The 19,462-nt window shown below is 44.3% G+C and overlaps 1 protein-coding gene across 1 annotated transcript in view; it reads left to right on the top strand.

Annotated features, from left to right (window-relative positions):
* LOC128690139 (follistatin) overlaps nt 1-19,462 on the top strand; it is a 210,194-nt gene that overhangs the window by 56,864 nt on the left and 133,868 nt on the right. The window contains exons 3-5 of the mRNA XM_070090730.1: nt 2,541-2,753; nt 12,466-12,684; nt 15,247-15,480. Of these exons, the coding sequence (XP_069946831.1) occupies nt 2,541-2,753; nt 12,466-12,684; nt 15,247-15,480 (666 nt within the window). The remainder of the gene's footprint in view (nt 1-2,540; nt 2,754-12,465; nt 12,685-15,246; nt 15,481-19,462) is intronic.

Below are 19,462 nucleotides of genomic sequence, written 5' to 3'. Positions count from 1 at the left end.
AACCTCTCTTCAACAACCTTAGTATCCATAGAGCACTCACCTGGTGGGTAAATGTAGCGACAACACGTTTCGGTCTGGACTGACTTCTGGTGACTCTCAATCCTGAGCGAAACGTCATGTATTTATATCCGCTAATCTGACCTCTTCATCTGGTCCATGTGGGTTTGTGGCGTTGACGAAATGTACGTTTGTGATAACCAGACCTGAGACCCAACTTGTGTTGCGTCTCAGGTCTGGTCTGGTCTGGTCAGGTCTGGTCAGGTCTGGTCAGGTGTTTGTTAACAGTAGAGACCTGCTCAACTATGTTATATGTACGTCCCCGCGGCCCGGTCTGTGACCAGGCTGTGGAGGGGATGAACGCACCCGTGGCCCGGTCTGTGACCAGTCTCTGTTCGAATTTCTTGCCAGTATTAACAATCGTTCCTCTATAACCACAAAGATCTTTTTAAATTCGTCATTATTATAAAGTAAATATTGTTTGACGTAAGATTTATGAGAGAGAGAGAGAGAGAGAGAGAGAGAGAGAGAGAGAGAGAGAGCAAGGTTATAGTTAAGTTCAGAAATATTGTCTCACTTCTCTTTTGGGTACATGTAACATTTATTTTGATGCTTCTCGTGCACACAATGCACGAGCGTGCACACAATGCACGAGCGTGCACAATAAACTGATTTATTTAAGGAGAAATATGTGAATAACGTAATCCTTCAAGGCAGATTGTCTGATATGCACCCTAACGTTCTCTGGTGTGTCCTCTTCCTCTTCCTTTTCTTCTTCCTCCTCTTCCTCTTCTTCCTCCTCCTCCCCTCCCCCTCCTCCTCCTCTCACTGGTTCACTGCCGTAGTCAGTGAACCATAGTGGAATGAGCATTCCGCTGGGTCCTGCCGAAGTCTCCCAGCTCAGGCCGGGATATTCTTTTTCGTACCTCATGTACACAACTCATCAGTAAGTAAGTTTATTCAGGTATACACAAATACAGTTACATAGAATTATCATACATAGCAGCATATGTGTAGAGAACCTGGGATAACCCAAAAAAGTCAGAGTGACTTATTTCCATTGGGGTCCTTGTGTGAAGGAATATGTGAGGGAGGCATAGCTGACTCTCCTTCCTACGGTATAGCTTATATGGAGTATCCACACACTGCAGAAGAAGCTGATAAAGCCTCTAGGATGGTCAATGTTAGCTAATATTACCTTTAGAGAAGACAACAGAGCCAGCGTAGTCAAGGCCAGGAAAATGATTGGGTGAACCATAAGGACTTTTTAAAAATTAGACAGATCATAACAGTGATGTTTGTCTTAACAGATCGTACAGTCTCTCCTGGAACACTACTGATCTATATTTGCAGCACTATAGAGGTTGTGGCATCCAAAGAGTAAGTTACATTTTATTTGGGGTATGTCACACTCCCATATAGGCTGCCTCCCGGCCAGCCAGGCAGGGGCTAAGGGTTTAACGATCTATAGGGGCCCCGTCGTTATATCAGTGCCTCGGTTCATCGGTCACTTACAGACAAGCCAGCCAGAGCTGTGAAGCATTGTGGTTCATTTGTGAGGCGAATTTTAGCAGACTTGTCTGGGCTGCAGGTCTTTTGCGATGTTTCTCTGATTCTTGCTTTATTTTTTTGGTCACCGTGTTGTACACTTTCTCTTACATTACCTGGAGTTTACCTGGAGAGAGTTCCGGGGGTCAACGCCCCCGCGGCCCGGTCTATGACCAGGCCTCCTTAGGTCAGTGTCCCAGGATGCGACCCACACCAGTCGACTAACACCCAGGTACCCATTTTACTGATGGGGAACATAGACAACAGGTGGAAAGAAACACGTCCAATGTTTCTACTCTGGCTGCGAATCGAACCCAGGCCCTCACCGTGTGAAGCGAGAGCGTTAACCACCAGGCCACCAGAGCCACTATTGTACATATTGTACATATTGTACATATTGTAAATACCAGCTTGATTATTTGGTGAGGGAAAGTCATATAACTCTTGTTGTCTTTCCACTATTTATTAAACTAGGGCAAGGTGTGCAGGTCATTCTACACCTGTGTACGTAATACAGGTACAAAATAGTTTGTAATGGTTATAATTATAACTATAGTTTTTAAAGGGATGGAGAGGTAAGCCAGCTGAAGGCATCAGTCAGATGATCAAAAGCTCCAGCTGCGGCTCATCACATGACTAAGACCGGCGTCAAGAAACACTTATCCTGTTTCCTGACGAACCTTACCTAACCTATGGAAAAATAGGCACAAGTGCAGTATAATGTCATCCTTTATTGACTACATTTCGCCCACACAGCGGAAATAAATTAAAAAAAATGTATCTTTCAACGTATAAGAGAAAATTTTAGAAAGGACTTAATTTTACCTATTCAACACGACATATATATATAGTGAAAAAACTATTAAACTTGCAAATAAAACACGGACAAGGAGGTTAGGAAACAGATGTTTAGGTTTGTCGTATAAACCATCACTAGAAGACAGGTGTTTCTTTAGTTGTGTTAAAATGGTAATACTGTTTGTCTCCCCTCGCAGCATCGTGTGCCGGGGTACGTTGTGGGGAAGACCGGAAGTGTGTGGTGCGGTGCGGCGCCCCCCGCTGCGTCTGCTCCCCGCAGTGCCACCTCAAACACAAGGAGGCGGTGTGTGGCACCGACGGCCGCACGTACAAGTCAGAGTGCCACCTCCTGAAGAGGGCCTGCAGGAAGAAGAGGAGGCTTCTGGTAGCTCACTACGGACCCTGTCAGAGTATGTACTAAGCAGTTTGTTTTTGTTTCGCGATTCTTTATTTTCTATCAGGAGGTCCCCTTATATGCATTAATCTAAGAACAACTAGTACAACAGTATGTACTAGCTATACTCTAGCAAGGAATGTAGAAAGATGCAATAAATACTGAGTACTTACTTGTTCTGTCAGGAAGGATATGTATCAGTGGCCCTTAACCTTCTTAAAAAAGTCTGCCACAGTTGATGGTCAAATGTGTGACGAGGACCGCATCCATTTCCTAGAAGGGCCACATGTGGCCATTCTAGAGTCACTTTTTTTTTCCTTAGGTGTAGGATCGAGGTATTCCTCGATCCTACAAAGAACCTAGGAATACCTTTTGCCCGAGTCTTTTGTCTGGTACCCCATCAAAAACTTTCTTATAGTCTAAAAATGTGCAGTTCCGTCTCCGTCGCTCTCATTTCTATTTGTTTTATAACTAACACGTATATCAGACATTTACCATCAGCGTGCGTGCGATGAAAGGTCCCCCCCCCCTCCCCCTCCGCTCCTAATTATATCATTATTTTATTATTAAAGATTCGCCGGTATTCTCCCGGCCCGGGCCTTTTCCAAGTGGTGGCCCGGCCTTGGCTCCCTCTTTAGTGAGTGTCTGAGACCTAAGTCTCCCATGGGAGGAGGCACAAGTACCTTTTCATCTTTGGGACCAACTGTCCCCAGGCCTAGCCACAAGCTAGGCCTCTCTGGTCTGTCTGCCATCCCCGCCCCAAGGGGGCAAATGGGAATGACAGTCTTATGAGCTGTAAGCTCGGGCTCGGGCTCAGGCACCTACCCTACCCTACCCTAGAGGGGCTGGGCATGGTGTCGATGAATTTATTATTTATTATTAAATATTTGCCGGTATTCTCCCGGCCCGGGCCTTTTCCAAGTGGTGGCCCGGCCTTGGCTCCCTCTTTAGGGAGTGTCTGAGACCTAAGTCTCCCATGGGAGGAGGCACAAGTACCTCCTCATCTTTGGGACCAACTGTCCCCAGGCCTATCCACAAGCTAGGCCTCTCTGGTCTGCCATCCCCGCCCCAAGGGAGCAAATGGGAATGACAGTCTTATGAGCTAAAGGCTCGGGCTCAGGCACCTACCCTACCCTAGAAGGGTTAGGCATGGTGTCGATGTCGATGAATTTATTTATTATTATTATTAAAGATTCGCCGGTATTCTCCCGGCCCGGGCCTTTACCAAGTGGTGGCCCGGCCTTGGCTCCCTCTTTAGGGAGTGTCTGAGACCTAAGTCTCCCATGGGAGGAGGCACAGGTACCTCCTCATCTTTGGGACCAACTGTCCCCAGGCCTAGCCACAAGCTAGGCCTCTCTGGTCTGCCATCCCCGCCCCAAGGGGGCAAATGGGAATGACAGTCTTGTGAGCTGTAAGCTCGGGCTCAGGCACCTACCCTACCCTAGAGGGGCTGGGCATAGTGTCGATGAATTACATCACCGCGTATGAAAAACAAATATTATTTTCATTCATGAAGGACAAAGCGCATTGTTGGTCTATGAGATAATAATTTAAGGGCAGGTTTTGTGGTGTGGATTTATTGCCTCACAGTCTGGCTATATTTATTACCCTCACTTGGTATCATATATATTACCAAGTCGCCCTATTGTCCGCGCTAATTCAATATTTCACTAAGAACACGGAAGCAATTACGTGTTGTTTATGTGGAAAGAAAACGATTAATGGGAATTTGGCTTTTATAGAAAACGAACGTATTTGGACTATAACTTATAATATTGTATTTTCTCCATGAGTTTCCGCATCTAAGAGGTTATAGGTTGCCAGTAGAGGTTGACAGAATGCCTTCGTTGATGCTTGGAGGAGCCGTGTAAGCTGCTTACTTGCGCACGATGTCAACAAGATATTAAGAGATGCTTGAAGGATAACAAACACAATACTAATATCTAAGATGATGGACAGACAGGAAGCACTCAACTACAAACAAGCGTCTCTAACACACTCACTGTGAGAGGTCATGTAGACAATAAAAGAAAAAGACTGGTGAAGCACCTAGAAATTAGAATCGTATTCGTGTAGAGTGGTAAACCTGTGGGATGTTTTATGGTGCAAAGAGCGATGAAAACTCAATTATTTATAAATCGCAAGACAGACACTGGATGTACTTAACTAGAATTCACTTAATTCCTGACTGAGCTCGGGCATGGCTGCTGTAAAGGGAAGTAGTCGCTTATAAACCTAGCAGAGACATGCCCGAAATGCCTAGCCATGCTAGGTGTTCTAGTGGTACACTCTGTAATTATTATTTTACTACATGTAAACCACACAATAACCAAATTCTGTAAACTCAGCATTGTAATCCTTATAGAGAATAAACTTTGAATTTGAATATGAATTTGAATACTAACGGAGGTTATACAACAACAAGAAGGATTTCTGAATAGCATTTTCTTAGACTGGAGGAAGGCCTTTGACACTGTGCTACACGAGACTGGAGAATAAAACTCTCTATACCGTAAGTGTAACAAGTAGCAAACAACTCACACTTACCAGGTGAAACTCTGGACGACTTTTCTGTCAGTTCTGGACCATTATCAATTGACGATAGTAGGTTAACGTTGCACCGCAAGACTATTAAACAAAGTAGTGGAGCAAGGTGGGCAGAGAGGCAGTGTAACAGCATGGGTTAATGTACACTTGAAGGACACCACAGTCACAGCAACAATGGGAGGGTTAGATCACTTGTACCAGGAGAAGCGAAGATTAGAAGGAACAATATCGTGCCTACAAATTACTCCTGAGCATAGAACAATCTTCCCTGCTCTCAGAGCAGGGGATACTGCTCTCAGAGCAGGGGATACTGCTCTCAGAGCAGGGGATACTGCTCTCAGAGCAGGGGATACTGCTCTCAGAGCAGGGGATACTGCTCTCAGAGCAAGGGATACTGCTCTCAGAGCAGGGGATACTGCTCTCAGAGCAGGGGATACTGCTCTCAGAGCAAGGGATACTGCTCTCAGAGCAAGGGATACTGCTCTCAGAGCAAGGGATACTGCTCTCAGAGCAGGGGATACTGCTCTCAGAGCAGTATAAAGGTCGAGTGCTTTGTTAAAGGTGGACCCTGAACCAGAGGTCACTACTGGAAGCCGCATCCCCAGCAGAACACACAACAAAAGGTGACCCCAGACTCGGGTGCGGACGTACACAACAAGAGTGAACATATACACTACATGGAAGCAAGAACTACTATTTTTTGTATATTTCGACCTCCAGCTGGGGTCTTATTCAGAAAATCTGAAGAGGAACCGATCTGCTGGGTAGTTGGAAGAAACCTTACAGGTAAAGTATAAATATATTGCTGGAGATAAATAGCAACCCCCCCCCCCCTGACTTAGGCGACATCTGCAAGACTTGCAGAAATAATAATAATAATAATAATAATAATAATAATAATTATTATTATTATTATTATTATTATTATTATTATTATTATTATTATTATTATTTTATTGTCATCCTGCCGTCCCTGGCTTCCACCCTTCCAGCTTTTCCTGTTCTGGGAAAGAGAGATTCTGGGAAAGGTAAAACGCTCATTAACTGAGTTAAGATTAAACATTGTGCATCACCCTTCCCACCCGTTCCACCCTCTCCCACCCACCCACCCACACACACACACACACACACACACACACACACACACACACACACGTATATATATATATATATATATATATATATATATATATATATATATATATATATATATATATATATATATATATATATGCAAAACAACCACTCTGAAAGAATAGAGAAATTCCAAGCGCTTTCGTGACTACTCACATTATCAAGGAACTATGATAATAGTTCCTTGATAATGTGAGTAGTCACGAAAGCGCTTGGAATTTCTCTATTCTTTCAGAGTGGTTGTTTTGCATATATATATATATATATATATATATATATATATATATATATATATATATATATTAGGAGGCACTGGTGTCCGCAAGTCATCACAGATTGCCCTACCTGCTTTTCTGTCCTCATGTATTGCATCCAGAGGGCTTGTAGCAGTGATTCTCCCTGAACATCTTAGGAACAAGATTGGAGTCCAGGACCAAAAATTCATTGACGGAGCCATGATCTGGGATAATCTAACGGGCTCTGAAACCAGACCTGCTCCCCCAACAACTACAAACAGTCACACTGGGATGGCCCGATAGTGGAGAAAATAGCGTCAACAGTGCTTCAGAGTGTGTCAGGGAAGGATAGAGCCTGCCTCCTGGCAGTGAGAGCTCCTCATGCAGGGGACATTCTGTTGGCTGTTCCCAACTCCAGCCTTGGCACACGCCTCGACCCACAGACCATCCGTATTGGTGTTACCCTTCGATATGCCCCCCCCCCCCTATTCTCGCCAAACACAGGTGTATTTGTGGCAGTGAAGCAGCAGACCGATTCGGGTACCATGGTCTTGTGTGCCGTAAATCCGAGGGAAAGATTGTAACACATGAGGAGGTTAATAACATTATCAAGAGGAGCCTCACAACAGCTGGATGCCCAGCAGTAAGGGAGCCACCCCAGCTATGCAGATCTGATGGCAGCCAGAAGCATCCAGATGGTATCACCCTTCAAGCCTGGACAGATGGGAAGCAGGTGGTGTGGGACTATACATGTGCATCTACCTTGGCTGATACCTATCTTCAATACACCAGGGAGGAAGGAGGGGCAGCTGCCAGCTTCAGGGAGTCCCAAAAGTCTAGAAAATATGGAGAACTTGCCCATCATTATATGTTTATTCACATAGGCTCAGAGACCCTTGGCTCATGGGGGAAAAAATGCATCTTAAGTTCTTTAAGGCGCTAGGTAATAGACTCATCAGTGTAACTAGGGATCCCAGGGCAGCTAGTTTTCTGTTCCAGTGACTCATTGCTGGCGTTCAGAGGGGTAATGCCTGCTGTATTTTGGGCACGCATCACAGTTCTGAGGAGCTGGATGAGATTTTCGCATTATAATCAGTGACAAACATGTAACAATATGTACTAGACATGTATCTCTCACATCTCATGTACTGTATATGCCATCTTTATATTAACAATGTATCTCTTAAACCTTATATATATATATATATATATATATATATATATATATATATATATATATATATATATATATATATATATATTGCAGGTGTATGGTGTAGGAGGTAGATTACTGAAAGCAGTGAAGAGTTTTTACGAGGATAGTGAGGCTCGAGTTAGAGTATGTAGGAAAGAGGGAAATTATTTCCCAGTAAAAGTAGGCCTTAGACAAGGATGTGTGATGTCACCGTGGTTGTTTAATATATTTATAGATGGGGTTGTAAGAGAAGTAAATCCGAGGGTCTTGGCAAGAGGCGTGGAGTTAAAAGATAAAGAATCACACATAAAGTGGGAGTTGTCACAGTTGCTCTTTGCTGATGACACTGTGCTCTTGGGAGATTCTGAATAGAAGTTGCAGAGATTGGTTGATGAATTTGGTAGGGTGTGCAAAAGAAGAAAATTAAAAGTGAATACAGGAAAGAGTAAGGTAATGAGGATAACAAAAAGATTAGGTGATGAAAGATTGGATATCAGATTGGAGGGAGAGAGTATGGAGGAGGTGAATGTATTCAGATATTTGGGAGTGGACGTGTCAGCGGATGGGTCTATGAAAGATGAGGTGAATCATAGAATTGATGAGGGGAAAAGGGTGAGCGGTGCACTTAGGAGTCTGTGGAGACAAAGAACTTTGTCCTTGGAGGCAAAGAGGGGAATGTATGAGAGTATAGTTTTACCAACGCTCTTATATGGGTGTGAAGCATGGGTGATGAATGTTGCAGCGAGGAGAAGGCTGGAGGTAGTGGAGATGTCATGTCTGAGGGCAATGTGTGGTGTGAATATAATGCAGAGAATTCGTAGTTTGGAAGTTAGGAGGAGGTGCTGGATTACCAAAACTGTTGTCCAGAGGGCTGAGGAAGGGTTGTTAAGGTGGTTCGGACATGTAGAGAGAATGGAGCGAAACAGAATGACTTCAAGAGTGTATCAGTCTGTAGTGGAAGGAAGGCGGGGTAGGGGTCGGCCTAGGAAAGGTTGGAGGGAGGGAGTAAAGGAGGTTTTGTGTGCGAGGGGCTTGGACTTCCAGCAGACATGCGTGAGCGTGTTTGATAGGAGTGAATGGAGACAAATAGTTTTTAATACTTGACGTGCTGTTGGAGTGTGAGCAAAGTAACATTTATGAAGGGATTAAGGGAAACCGGCAGGCCGGACTTGAGTCCTGGAGATGGGAAGTACAGTGCCTGCACTCTGAAGGAGGGGTGTTAATGTTGCAGTTTAAAAACTGTAGTGTAAAGCACCCTTCTGGCAAGACAGTGATGGAGTGAATGATGGTGAAAGTTTTTCTTTTTCGGGCCACCCTGCCTTGGTGGGAATCAGCCGGTGTGTTAATAAAAAAAATAATATATATATATATATATATATATATATATATATATATATATATATATATATATATATAATATATATAATATATATATATATATATATATATATATATATATATATATATATATATATATATATATTATATATATATATATATATATATATATATATATATATATATATATAATATATATATATATATATATATATATATATATATATATATATATATATATATACATATATATATATATATATTATGTATTTTTTTTTTTCAACAAGTTGGTCGTCTCCCACCGAGGCAGTGACCCAAAAAAGAAAGAAAATCCCCAAAAACAAAATGCTTTCATCATCATTCAACACTTTCACCTCACTCACACATTATCACTGTTTTTGCAGAGGTGCTCAGAATACAACAGTTTAGAAGCATACATATATAAAGATACACAATATATCCCTCCAAACTGCCAATATCCCAAACCCCTCCTTTAAAGTGCAGGCATTGTACTTCCCATTTCCAGGACTCAAGTCCGACTGTATGAAAATAGCCGGTTTCCCTGAATCCCTTCACTAAATATTACCCTGCTCACACTCCAACAGATCGTCAGGTCACAAGTACCATTCGTCTCCATTCACTCCTATCTAACACGCTCACGCACGCTTGCTGGAAGTTCAAGCCCCTTGCCCACAAAACTATCATGTGGGAGTTCGATACGTGGATTAGGGTAGAAATACTTAACTGGCTTTATCTCGTTGGCACCAGCTACAATCTCTTGACCAATTATGTGAGCCAAACAGTACTAGGACCCGATACAAGGGTACAAACAACCACAGGTAGATGAGTGGATGGCTGGTGGTGGTGGTGGGGTGGTTGCTTCTGCAGCGCACCCCGGGTAGTGGGAGAGAGTGGTGGTGGGGGGGGACGACTCTCTGGCGGACGCGCTCACTCCACTACCCACGAAGGTGGCTTAAAACCCACTCTATGCCACAGGAATGGTAAAAACCACTCTTAGCATCCAACAGGGAGCACAAAGCGATATAAACAATACCTCAGAGGAGCTTGGCTTACTTCTTACTGCGTGGCTTACTTCTCTCTCTCAGCTGGGTTAGAAGCTGGGTTGGCTGACTGGCTTACCCCACGAGAATGGATGACTGGAAGACGTGTAACGATGCACAAAGCACGGAGGAGCAGTTGGATGACAGGAGACAGGCTGGATGATAGGCTGACTGGCGTTCACTTCCACAGTCTGGCTTACTGACTGGCTTAATTGCAAAATCTGGGTCAACCCCTCGGAGATTGAAGCAATTAGCACACGAACTAAGCCAGGAAGCTTGAAACGGCTGCAACAGGCTTGCAGGCAATAGGTTTGAGGGGAGTAGCTGCTGCTGGCTGGTGGTGGTGCGCGAGGGTAGAGCTGGTGGCTCGAGGTGGTGCGGGCGGGTAGTGGCTGGTGGGTAACAATTCACCTATGACCCTGGCGCTACTCACACAAACAGCCTTCTAACGCCTTGAATTACCCTTAAAAACGTAAATCCACGCTCCACACCGCTGTACACCATTTATCATGTGGGAGTTCGATACGTGGATTAGGGTAGAAATACTCACGTAGGCTGTTAATTACGTATTATTACTGTTATGTGGAGAGAGCCCTTGCCAGCCCTACCTATCTCCTTGGCTACACTCGTAATACTGACTAGCCGTCTGGCCAGTACCCCGTAGTGGGTGTTTTGAAATAGTGTCAGCTCAGCACAATATGAAGACCGTGACTCAAGACGGTTGGTCGTTGAGTCAACGGACGGTTACGGTAACTGGTTACTAGACTGGTAACTGGTTACTACTACTGAGAAAACCTAGTTTACCCCCTCTACTCATCTGAGTTTTCTTTGATTTTATCTTAATAGTTCTTGGTCTTATTACTTTTCCTTTTATATCCATGGGGAAGTGGAGTAAGAATCTTTCCTCCGTAAGCCATGCGTGTTGTAAAAGTCAACTAAAATGCCGGGAACAATGAGCTAGTAACCCCTTTTCCTGTAAAGATTATATATATATATATATATATATATATATATATATATATATATATATATATATATATATATATATATATATATATATATATATATATATATAAGATCGGGGAAGGGCAAAGAAGATCCCAGACAGAGTATAGGCTAGGTGGCCAAAGGCTGCAAACCTCGCTCAAGGAGAAAGATCTTGGGGTGAGTATAACACCGAACACGTCTCCAGAAGCACACATCAACCAGATGTGTGCTTCTGGAAACGCCAATATGCCAGGCGCCCATATGTTGCAGCATATGGGCGTCTGGCAAACCTGTGAATAGCGTTCCGATACCTTAGTAAGGAATCGTTCAAGACACTGTACAACGTGTATGTCAGGCCCATGTTGGAGTATGCAGCACCAGTTTGGAACCTACACTTGATCAAGCACGTCAAGAAATTAGAGAAAGTGCAAAAGTTTGCGACAAGGTTAGTTCCAGAGCTAAGGGAAATGTCCTACAAAGAAAGGTTAAGGGAAATCGGCCTGACGACACTGGAGGACAGGAGGGTTAGGGAGACATGATAACAACATACAAAATATTGCGTGGAATAGACAAGGTGGACAGAGACAAGATATTCCAGAGAGGGGACACAGAAACAAGGGGTCACAATTGGAAGTTGAAGACCCAGATGAGTCAAAGGGATGTTAGGAAGTATTTCTTCAGTCATAGAGTTGTCAGGAAGTGGAATAGTCTGGCAAGTGAGTTAGTGGAAGCAGGAACCATACATAACTTTAAGATGAGGTATGATAAAGCTCATGGAGCAGGGAGAGAGAGGACACCTAGTAGCACTCATTGAAGAGACGGGGACAGAAGCTGAGTCTCGACCCCTGTAACCACAATTAGGTGAGTACAATTAGGTGAGTACACACACAATTTTATGTGTGGGTGGGAGCTGCGCTGCCCAGCACAGACCAGTAGGGGCACTGTTGAGTCTTCTCTTTTGCAATCTTTGTTGAAAAGAAACAAATGTCAAGCGTTTTCGTGATCTCTCTGTTACATCTTCAGAGAGCTGAGTACCTCAAGCCTGTCACTGTTGTTTATGTGATTGATGGACTTTGGTAAACTCTTAGAATTTAATTCCCTTTCGGAGTGGTTATATTTCGGAGTAAGATATCACCAATAATCGTTATACAGCTCTATTCTTGTGATCTTGTTGCAACTGTATTCTTGTGATCTTTTTGCAACTCGTGTATTAACGTGATTTTGTTGCAGCTTGCAGTGGCGTGCGCTGCGGCGGAGGGAAGAAGTGTGTACTGGACGAGCAGATGACCCCTCGCTGTGTACGCTGCCCTTCGTCTTGTCCACCGCAGGACAAGCCGCGTCCTATCTGCGCCGCCGACCAGCGCACTTATGTCTCCCCATGCCACCTGAAGCGGGCGTCCTGCCGTGCAGCTGCTGAGATACCTAGGGCATACAAGGGGCCCTGCAGAGGTCAGTAAGCCATCATAGATAAACATAAGAATGGAGGAACACTGCGGAAGGCCTACTGGCCCATGCAAGGCCGGTCCTCATCAAAACCACGGCTACCCAAAGCTACCCAGCTACCCGTACCCACGACACCAATCACACCCAGCCCCTCCCACTCATATATTTGTCCAGTCTCTTCTTAAAGCTACCCAGGGTCCTAGGCTTGACCACCATACCCTATATGTTGCAGAGTGAGACATGTGCAGCAGTTGCGTATCTTTATTCCGAAACGTTTCGCCTACACAGTAGGCTTCTTCACTCAAATACAGAGGCAGCAGTAGTAATGAGATAAAGATGATGTAAGCAGTCCATCAACTGAATTATCCCTACTATCATACTTCCATTCAATGCTAAAGGCAATTGATTTGTGATCGCTTGTGCCGAGTTCCTTTGTAATTTCTAAATTATTAACAAGGGTTTCCTTGTTTGCCAAAACCAAGTCAAGCAGGTTATTTCCCCTTGTAGGTTCTGTCACAAACTGTCTCAAAAAACAATCCTGAACTACGTCTAAGAAGTCGTTTGATTCTAAATTCCCAGTCAGGAAATTCCAATCAATATGACTAAAGTTAAAGTCTCCTAGAATTACTACATTATCGTGCCTTGTGGCCTTAACAATTTCCTCCCATAGTAGTCTCCCTTGGTCCCTATCTAAGTTTGGGGGACGGTATATCACTCCTAAAATCAATTTTTCATGTCCCTCTGAAAATTCTATCCAAACAGACTCTGTATGTGTTACTTCAAACTTAATACCCGTTTTTATACAACAATTCAAGCGATCTCGGACATACAATGCCATCCCACCCCCCTTCCCGATACTTCTGTCTACTTGGAACAATTTAAAACTCTGTATGTGACATTCAGCAGGCATTTCCCGATTTTTCGTATTGAGCCACGTCTCAGTTAAGGCAAATACATCAATGTTACCTGCACTAGCAACTGGTCTCAACTCGTCCATCTTATTCCTAGCACTACGACTATTTGTGTAATATATATATTTAAGGACCCTCCTTTCTCTTTACCCTTCCTGCTCCTTTCTGTTATTCCACTAAACCTATTACTGTCCTTGTCACCTAGTGCCACTGGCTTTCCAATATCCACCTCATTTTGCCTATTACTAGTTCTCCTAGTACTCATATTACTACACTGGGACTTCACTGTTTTCCCGCTAAAACCCATACCACTAACTATTCCTAGTTTAAAGTCCTAACTGCTCCCTCCACTGCAGTTGCCAGTGCTCCCACCCCAGACCTAGATATGTGTACCCCATCCCTGGCATACATGTCATTTCTGCCATAGAAGAGGTCCCAGTTGTCAATGAATGTTACCACATTTTCCTTACAGTATTTGTCCAGGCAGCAATTGACACCAATTGCTCTGGACAACCATTCATTTCCAACTCCTCTCCTTGGCAAAATACCACATATGACAGGGTTCCCACCCTTCCTCCTAATTATCTCTATTGCTGACCTATTCCTGCTAATCAGGTCCTCACTCCTACGTCTGCCAACATCGTTGCCTCCAGCACTGAGACAGATAATAGGATTGCTCCCATTACCTTTCATGATGTCATCCATCCCAGCCCCAGGAAAACACACTCTCTACCTCCTACTCCTATCCTTCAAGCAGAATGCCCTATCCATATACCTAATTTTTTATTAACACACTGGCTGATTCCCACCAAGGCAGGGTGGCCCGAAAAAGAAAAACTTTCACCATCATTCACTCCATCACTGTCTTGCCAGAAGGGTGCTTTACACTACAGTTTTTAAACTGCAACATTAACACCCCTCCTTCAGAGTGCAGGCACTGTACTTCCCATCTCCAGGACTCAAGTCCGGCCTGCCGGTTTCCCTGAATCCCTTCATAAATGTTACTTTGCTCACACTCCAACAGCACGTCAAGTATTAAAAACCATTTGTCTCCATTCACTCCTATCAAACACGCTCACGCATGCCCGCTGAAAGTCCAAGCCCCTCTCACACAAAACCTCCTTTACCCCCTCCCTCCAACCTTTCCTAGGCCGACCCCTACCCCGCCTTCCTTCCACTACAGACTGATACACTCTTGAAGTCATCCTGTTTCGCTCCATTCTCTCTACATGTCCGAACCACCTCAACAACCCTTCCTCATCCCTCTGGACAACAGTTTTGGCAATCCCGCACCTCCTCCTAACTTCCAAACTACGAATTCTCTGCATTATATTCACACCACACATTGCCCTCAGACATGACATCTCCACTGCCTCCAGCCTTCTCCTCGCTGCAACATTCATCACCCATGCTTCACACCCATATAAGAGCGTTGGTAAAACTATACTCTCATACATTCCCCTCTTTGTCGGTATTTATTTCCATCGAATCTATGGTGTTGTGAAACTTTTTCTCGGTAAAGATACCCCAGTGTTGCATAAATGTCTTTACTCTGCGAGATAGATCTAATGATAATAATAATAACTGATGATAATAATAATAACCATTATAATGTAGGGTAAGCCATCTACATGGTTGTGTTGTGTGTCGCCGCCAGAGGACGCCACGTGCAGCAGTGTGAGGTGTTGGCGCGATCAACGTTGTTTGACGCGTGTGGATGGAGGTCAGCCTCAGTGTACGTCGTGTGGGTCACTGGACTCGTGTAAGCCCTCCTCCCGCCCCGTCTGCGCCTCCAACGGTCGTATCTACCCGTCGTGGTGCGCCTTCAGGCACGAGGCTTGCCGCTCAGGCAGGGCACTCATACCTACACTACACCAGCACTGCGCCTCCAGTGAGTCTTACCTCCATCTTCAACCCTCCCTCCTCCATCCTCCATCTTCACCTACAATCCTCCACTCATTCTTCGCATCCTAGAATTGAAAGAAAATGGTAGTTGCCTTAGTTGAAATTAACGTTATATATGTGTATATACATCAACATTCATGTGTATATACATGGACATTCGTACATCAACATTCATGTGTATATACATCAGTGTGTATTGTAAACAAGTGGATATATGAACATTGTAAGTCTTACTAACGAACTCTCAGGGAGTATTGTGTATTTGGGTCTCACATTGAGGTCCTCTTCAGCAGACTCAGTACCAGGTCAAAATATAGAGTATTCGCTTTATCGTCTGGTTATTATCTGTGTTACATACCTCATGAGAGGGAGGGAGAGAGGACCCCCCCCCCTCCCCACCGCCTTATCAAAGTCAGAAAGGAAAACATATTAAAAGAAGGTAAGAAATACAGCACCTGTATTGTGAGGGGTGAATCAACATTGGCAAAAGAATCATGGATATATCCCAACAATCCACAGGGACTCCAGGTACAGTAAACACATGCCCAGATAACAGTAAGAGACAGAAGAATCAGAGTGTGAGATATGGTATGGTGATACCGTCAAGGTTTCAAGGTATCTTCAGAATTGGAGACCGTTGTAAAGCGATGTTGTCAGGGCCTTCTCAAACCCAACTCATCTCGCCACAGTTTTACTACTACTACCACCACCACTACTACTATTACTACCACCACTACTACTACTACTACTACTACTACTACTACTACTACTACTACTACTACTACTACTACTACTACTACTACCACTACTACTACTACCACCACCACTACTACTACTACTACTATTACCACTACTACTTCTACTACTATTACTACTACTGCTACTACTACTACTACTACTCACGCGACCTTCCACCTGACTCCGGCCACTATATACACTCGTGTCTTAGTTATCTCTGTATTAGGACTGAATAAGTCACTCGGGGCGAAACGTGGCTTTTTCCACACCTTGTCGGTATCAGGCTATTTCTCACTTTTTCTCACACGTCCAGACACACCCGGACTGGACTCGTCAACATACGGCTTCTTCCGAAAGGAAGAATTTACGTTGTTCCAAGGACTCATCCGAAAATATAGAGCGCAGTTCTGGCGAAGAAGCTGCAAGGGCTCTCACTGGACTCCCTGAGCTCTTGAGACAACGATACAAGTGAAATCAGCCTTGCCAGTGAGATAGAAGAAATGCCCATTCCTACCACAGGAATACCGTATAAGGAAGGTTGGAAGGATGTACGATCTTCCTTGCAGATCAGTCAAGTTAAAACTTCCGTACAATAATTTTAGACTCGTCAGCAAAGGACGCCATGACACCCCCGTATGTTGCTATAATTCGCCTGGAGGAAAAATACGATCTGAAGATATTAGTGTCTCCAAATCTGAAAGGAGAGTTTATTATTACTCCGCGAAACAGTCCTATGAGGCACTGCAGAAGGTGAACGACCTCGAATTGCCACTTTTTCTCACAGAACTAAAATCCACAGATCGGGGTGACAAAGGCGTATTAATGCGCTATCCGCTAGACATGTCTCTCGATGCAATCCACAGTAACATAAACATCGTGAAAGTTGAGCGTCTCCGAGCCAGGTAGGACGGTAACGTATCCACGAGACTGGTCTTGATTTCTCCTTGCTTAGTTGAATCTCTGTTGCTGGGAAATATACCCGGTTATGACGTACAACCCAGAGCCTTTGAGGTGCTTCAGGTGCCAGAGGTACAACCGCTTCAGCGCTCAATGTCAATTTAAAGAAGTATGAGGCATCTGAAGCGGATCTCACCAAACCAAAGACTATTTGGTGAAGCAACGGAACCTAGATGTCCAAACTGCTGCAAGAAGCATCATGCTTGGAACCTGCACTGCCCGGAGAGGCTCCGCCGTGTTAAGGCAGCAGGGAAAACTCCGGTTGTCCATCCTCCAGCATCAAATAGAGCCCTCACCACTGAGCAGCAGCCTCGTCCAGAGGAGGCTACAGCAACACGGAATTCAGGACCACTTCTTCGGCCACAGCGACAAAGGCAGCCGAGGAAGCATCAGTGACGGGCTGGCGTCCTTGCTCAACTAGCGGACAATACCTCTGCTCAGGCTTCCACCCGACAACGGCAGCCAACGGGCCCCATGCTGCAAGACAAGACTAAAGACAATGCATCAACCCCAGCACAAGAGTCATCAGTTAGGAACACTAGTTCAAGAGAGAAGATCAGGATATCCCATATTACCTCTGAGCCATCAAATGATGTCGACAATCACCTGCTTCACCGATATCATATGTGACCTGAAGACTCAGAGGAAAACAAAGAGACATTCAGAACTATTGTGAAGACCTTCGTTAACATATGCAAGATGGACAAAATAAAATCCATCCGTTTATTGGCAAATTTACCCGATCACCTGACACAGGGCCCAGAGACAATGATGGGGGGGGGGAATGCTGATGACCTCAGTCCCCCTGTAGTACACAGAGAAGGTGAATTAGATCGACATCTCTGTAGAAACCCTCAGACGGGTCATCGTAGGATTAAGACCCGTGTCAGGACGTAGTTCCTGACGAATAAATCAGTATCTGTATTAGAACTGAAGCAGTCACTCGTGGCGAAACGTTTCCTCTAATAAATGTCCTGAACTATATATAAGCGTCTTTTCAAACATTTAGAGTGTGGTGTTCTACTGTAGGCAGACTAACCAACTAAGTGTAAAGTTATGACAGAAAGAGTAGGAGAGGAAACCCCTGATAATGTAGCTCTCACAGAGACTAGACTCACAAGAATAATAACAAATGCGGTATGTCCAGAGTGAGAGAAAGGCAGACTAGCCTGCGAGACTTGATGTAGTTTTCATACAGAATGAATAAAACACAGTTGAAATTAATTATGGGAAGCACTAAGTGCTAGCAATGATGGTTACCTTGCTGGAAATAGAAATGGAGAGGAGGACAATGATAACAAGAGGAAAATATCAGTGAGAAGTGGATGGCAAATTTATACAAGAAAAAGACTGAGGTAAGAGTAAGTTTCCATGAAGAATCTCAGTTATGTGTCTTAATGTTGGTACAGTTACTGACAATGTCTTAAGTAGGACACAAGTGCAACTAATGTGACATTGAGGTAACGTTTCGCTCTCCAGGAGCTTTGTCAAGCCGTTACGGAATGGCTGGGCAAAGCTCCTTGAGAGCGAAACGTTGCCACAATAAAATGTCACATTATTTGCACTTGTGTCCTTTTATTTAAGCTGAGTCATAACTAGAGTTGTGTCTCAGTCTTAGTCAAGAATTGATGATTAAGACACATGTGCATCAGTTGGGTATTTTTTTTATTGAAAAGTAGGCCTCTTCAGTCAAATACAGAGACACCGGGTGTAGTAGTAAAATAAAGATGATGTAATCAGTCCTTGGAGAAATAGTACCCGAGGTGGTCAGTCCCTCAGCCATGGTCTGGAACAATATCGTTCCAGACCATGGGGCTGACACTATTCTCCGGACTGAGGGACTAGATAAGATAAGATAAGATTTCGTTCGGATTTTTAACCCCGGAGGGTTAGCCACCCAGGATAACCCAAGAAAGTCAGTGCGTCATCGAGGACTGTCTAACTTATTTCCATTGGGGTCCTTAATCTTGTCCCCCAGGATGCGACCCACACCAGTCGACTAACACCCAGGTACCTATTTGCTGCTAGGTGAACAGGACAACAGGTGTAAGGAAACGTGTTGAAATGTTTCCACCCGCCGGGAATCGAACCCGGGCCCTCCGTGTGTGAAGCGGGAGCTTTAGCCACCAGGCCACCGGGCCACCTGCATATCTCCAAAGTTGATGGACTGATTACATCATTTTCATTTCACTACTACACCTGTTCCATCTGTATTTGACTGAAGAAGCCTACTGTATTTTATACCACTTTCAATATACCTAGTCAAAAGTGCA

This window comes from Cherax quadricarinatus, chromosome 32 (genome assembly GCF_038502225.1).
Source record: "Cherax quadricarinatus isolate ZL_2023a chromosome 32, ASM3850222v1, whole genome shotgun sequence".
Classification (NCBI taxonomy): Eukaryota; Metazoa; Arthropoda; class Malacostraca; order Decapoda; family Parastacidae; genus Cherax; species Cherax quadricarinatus.
Note: the sequence above shows the minus strand (reverse complement) of the source record. Positions and strands in the feature narration are given on the sequence as shown.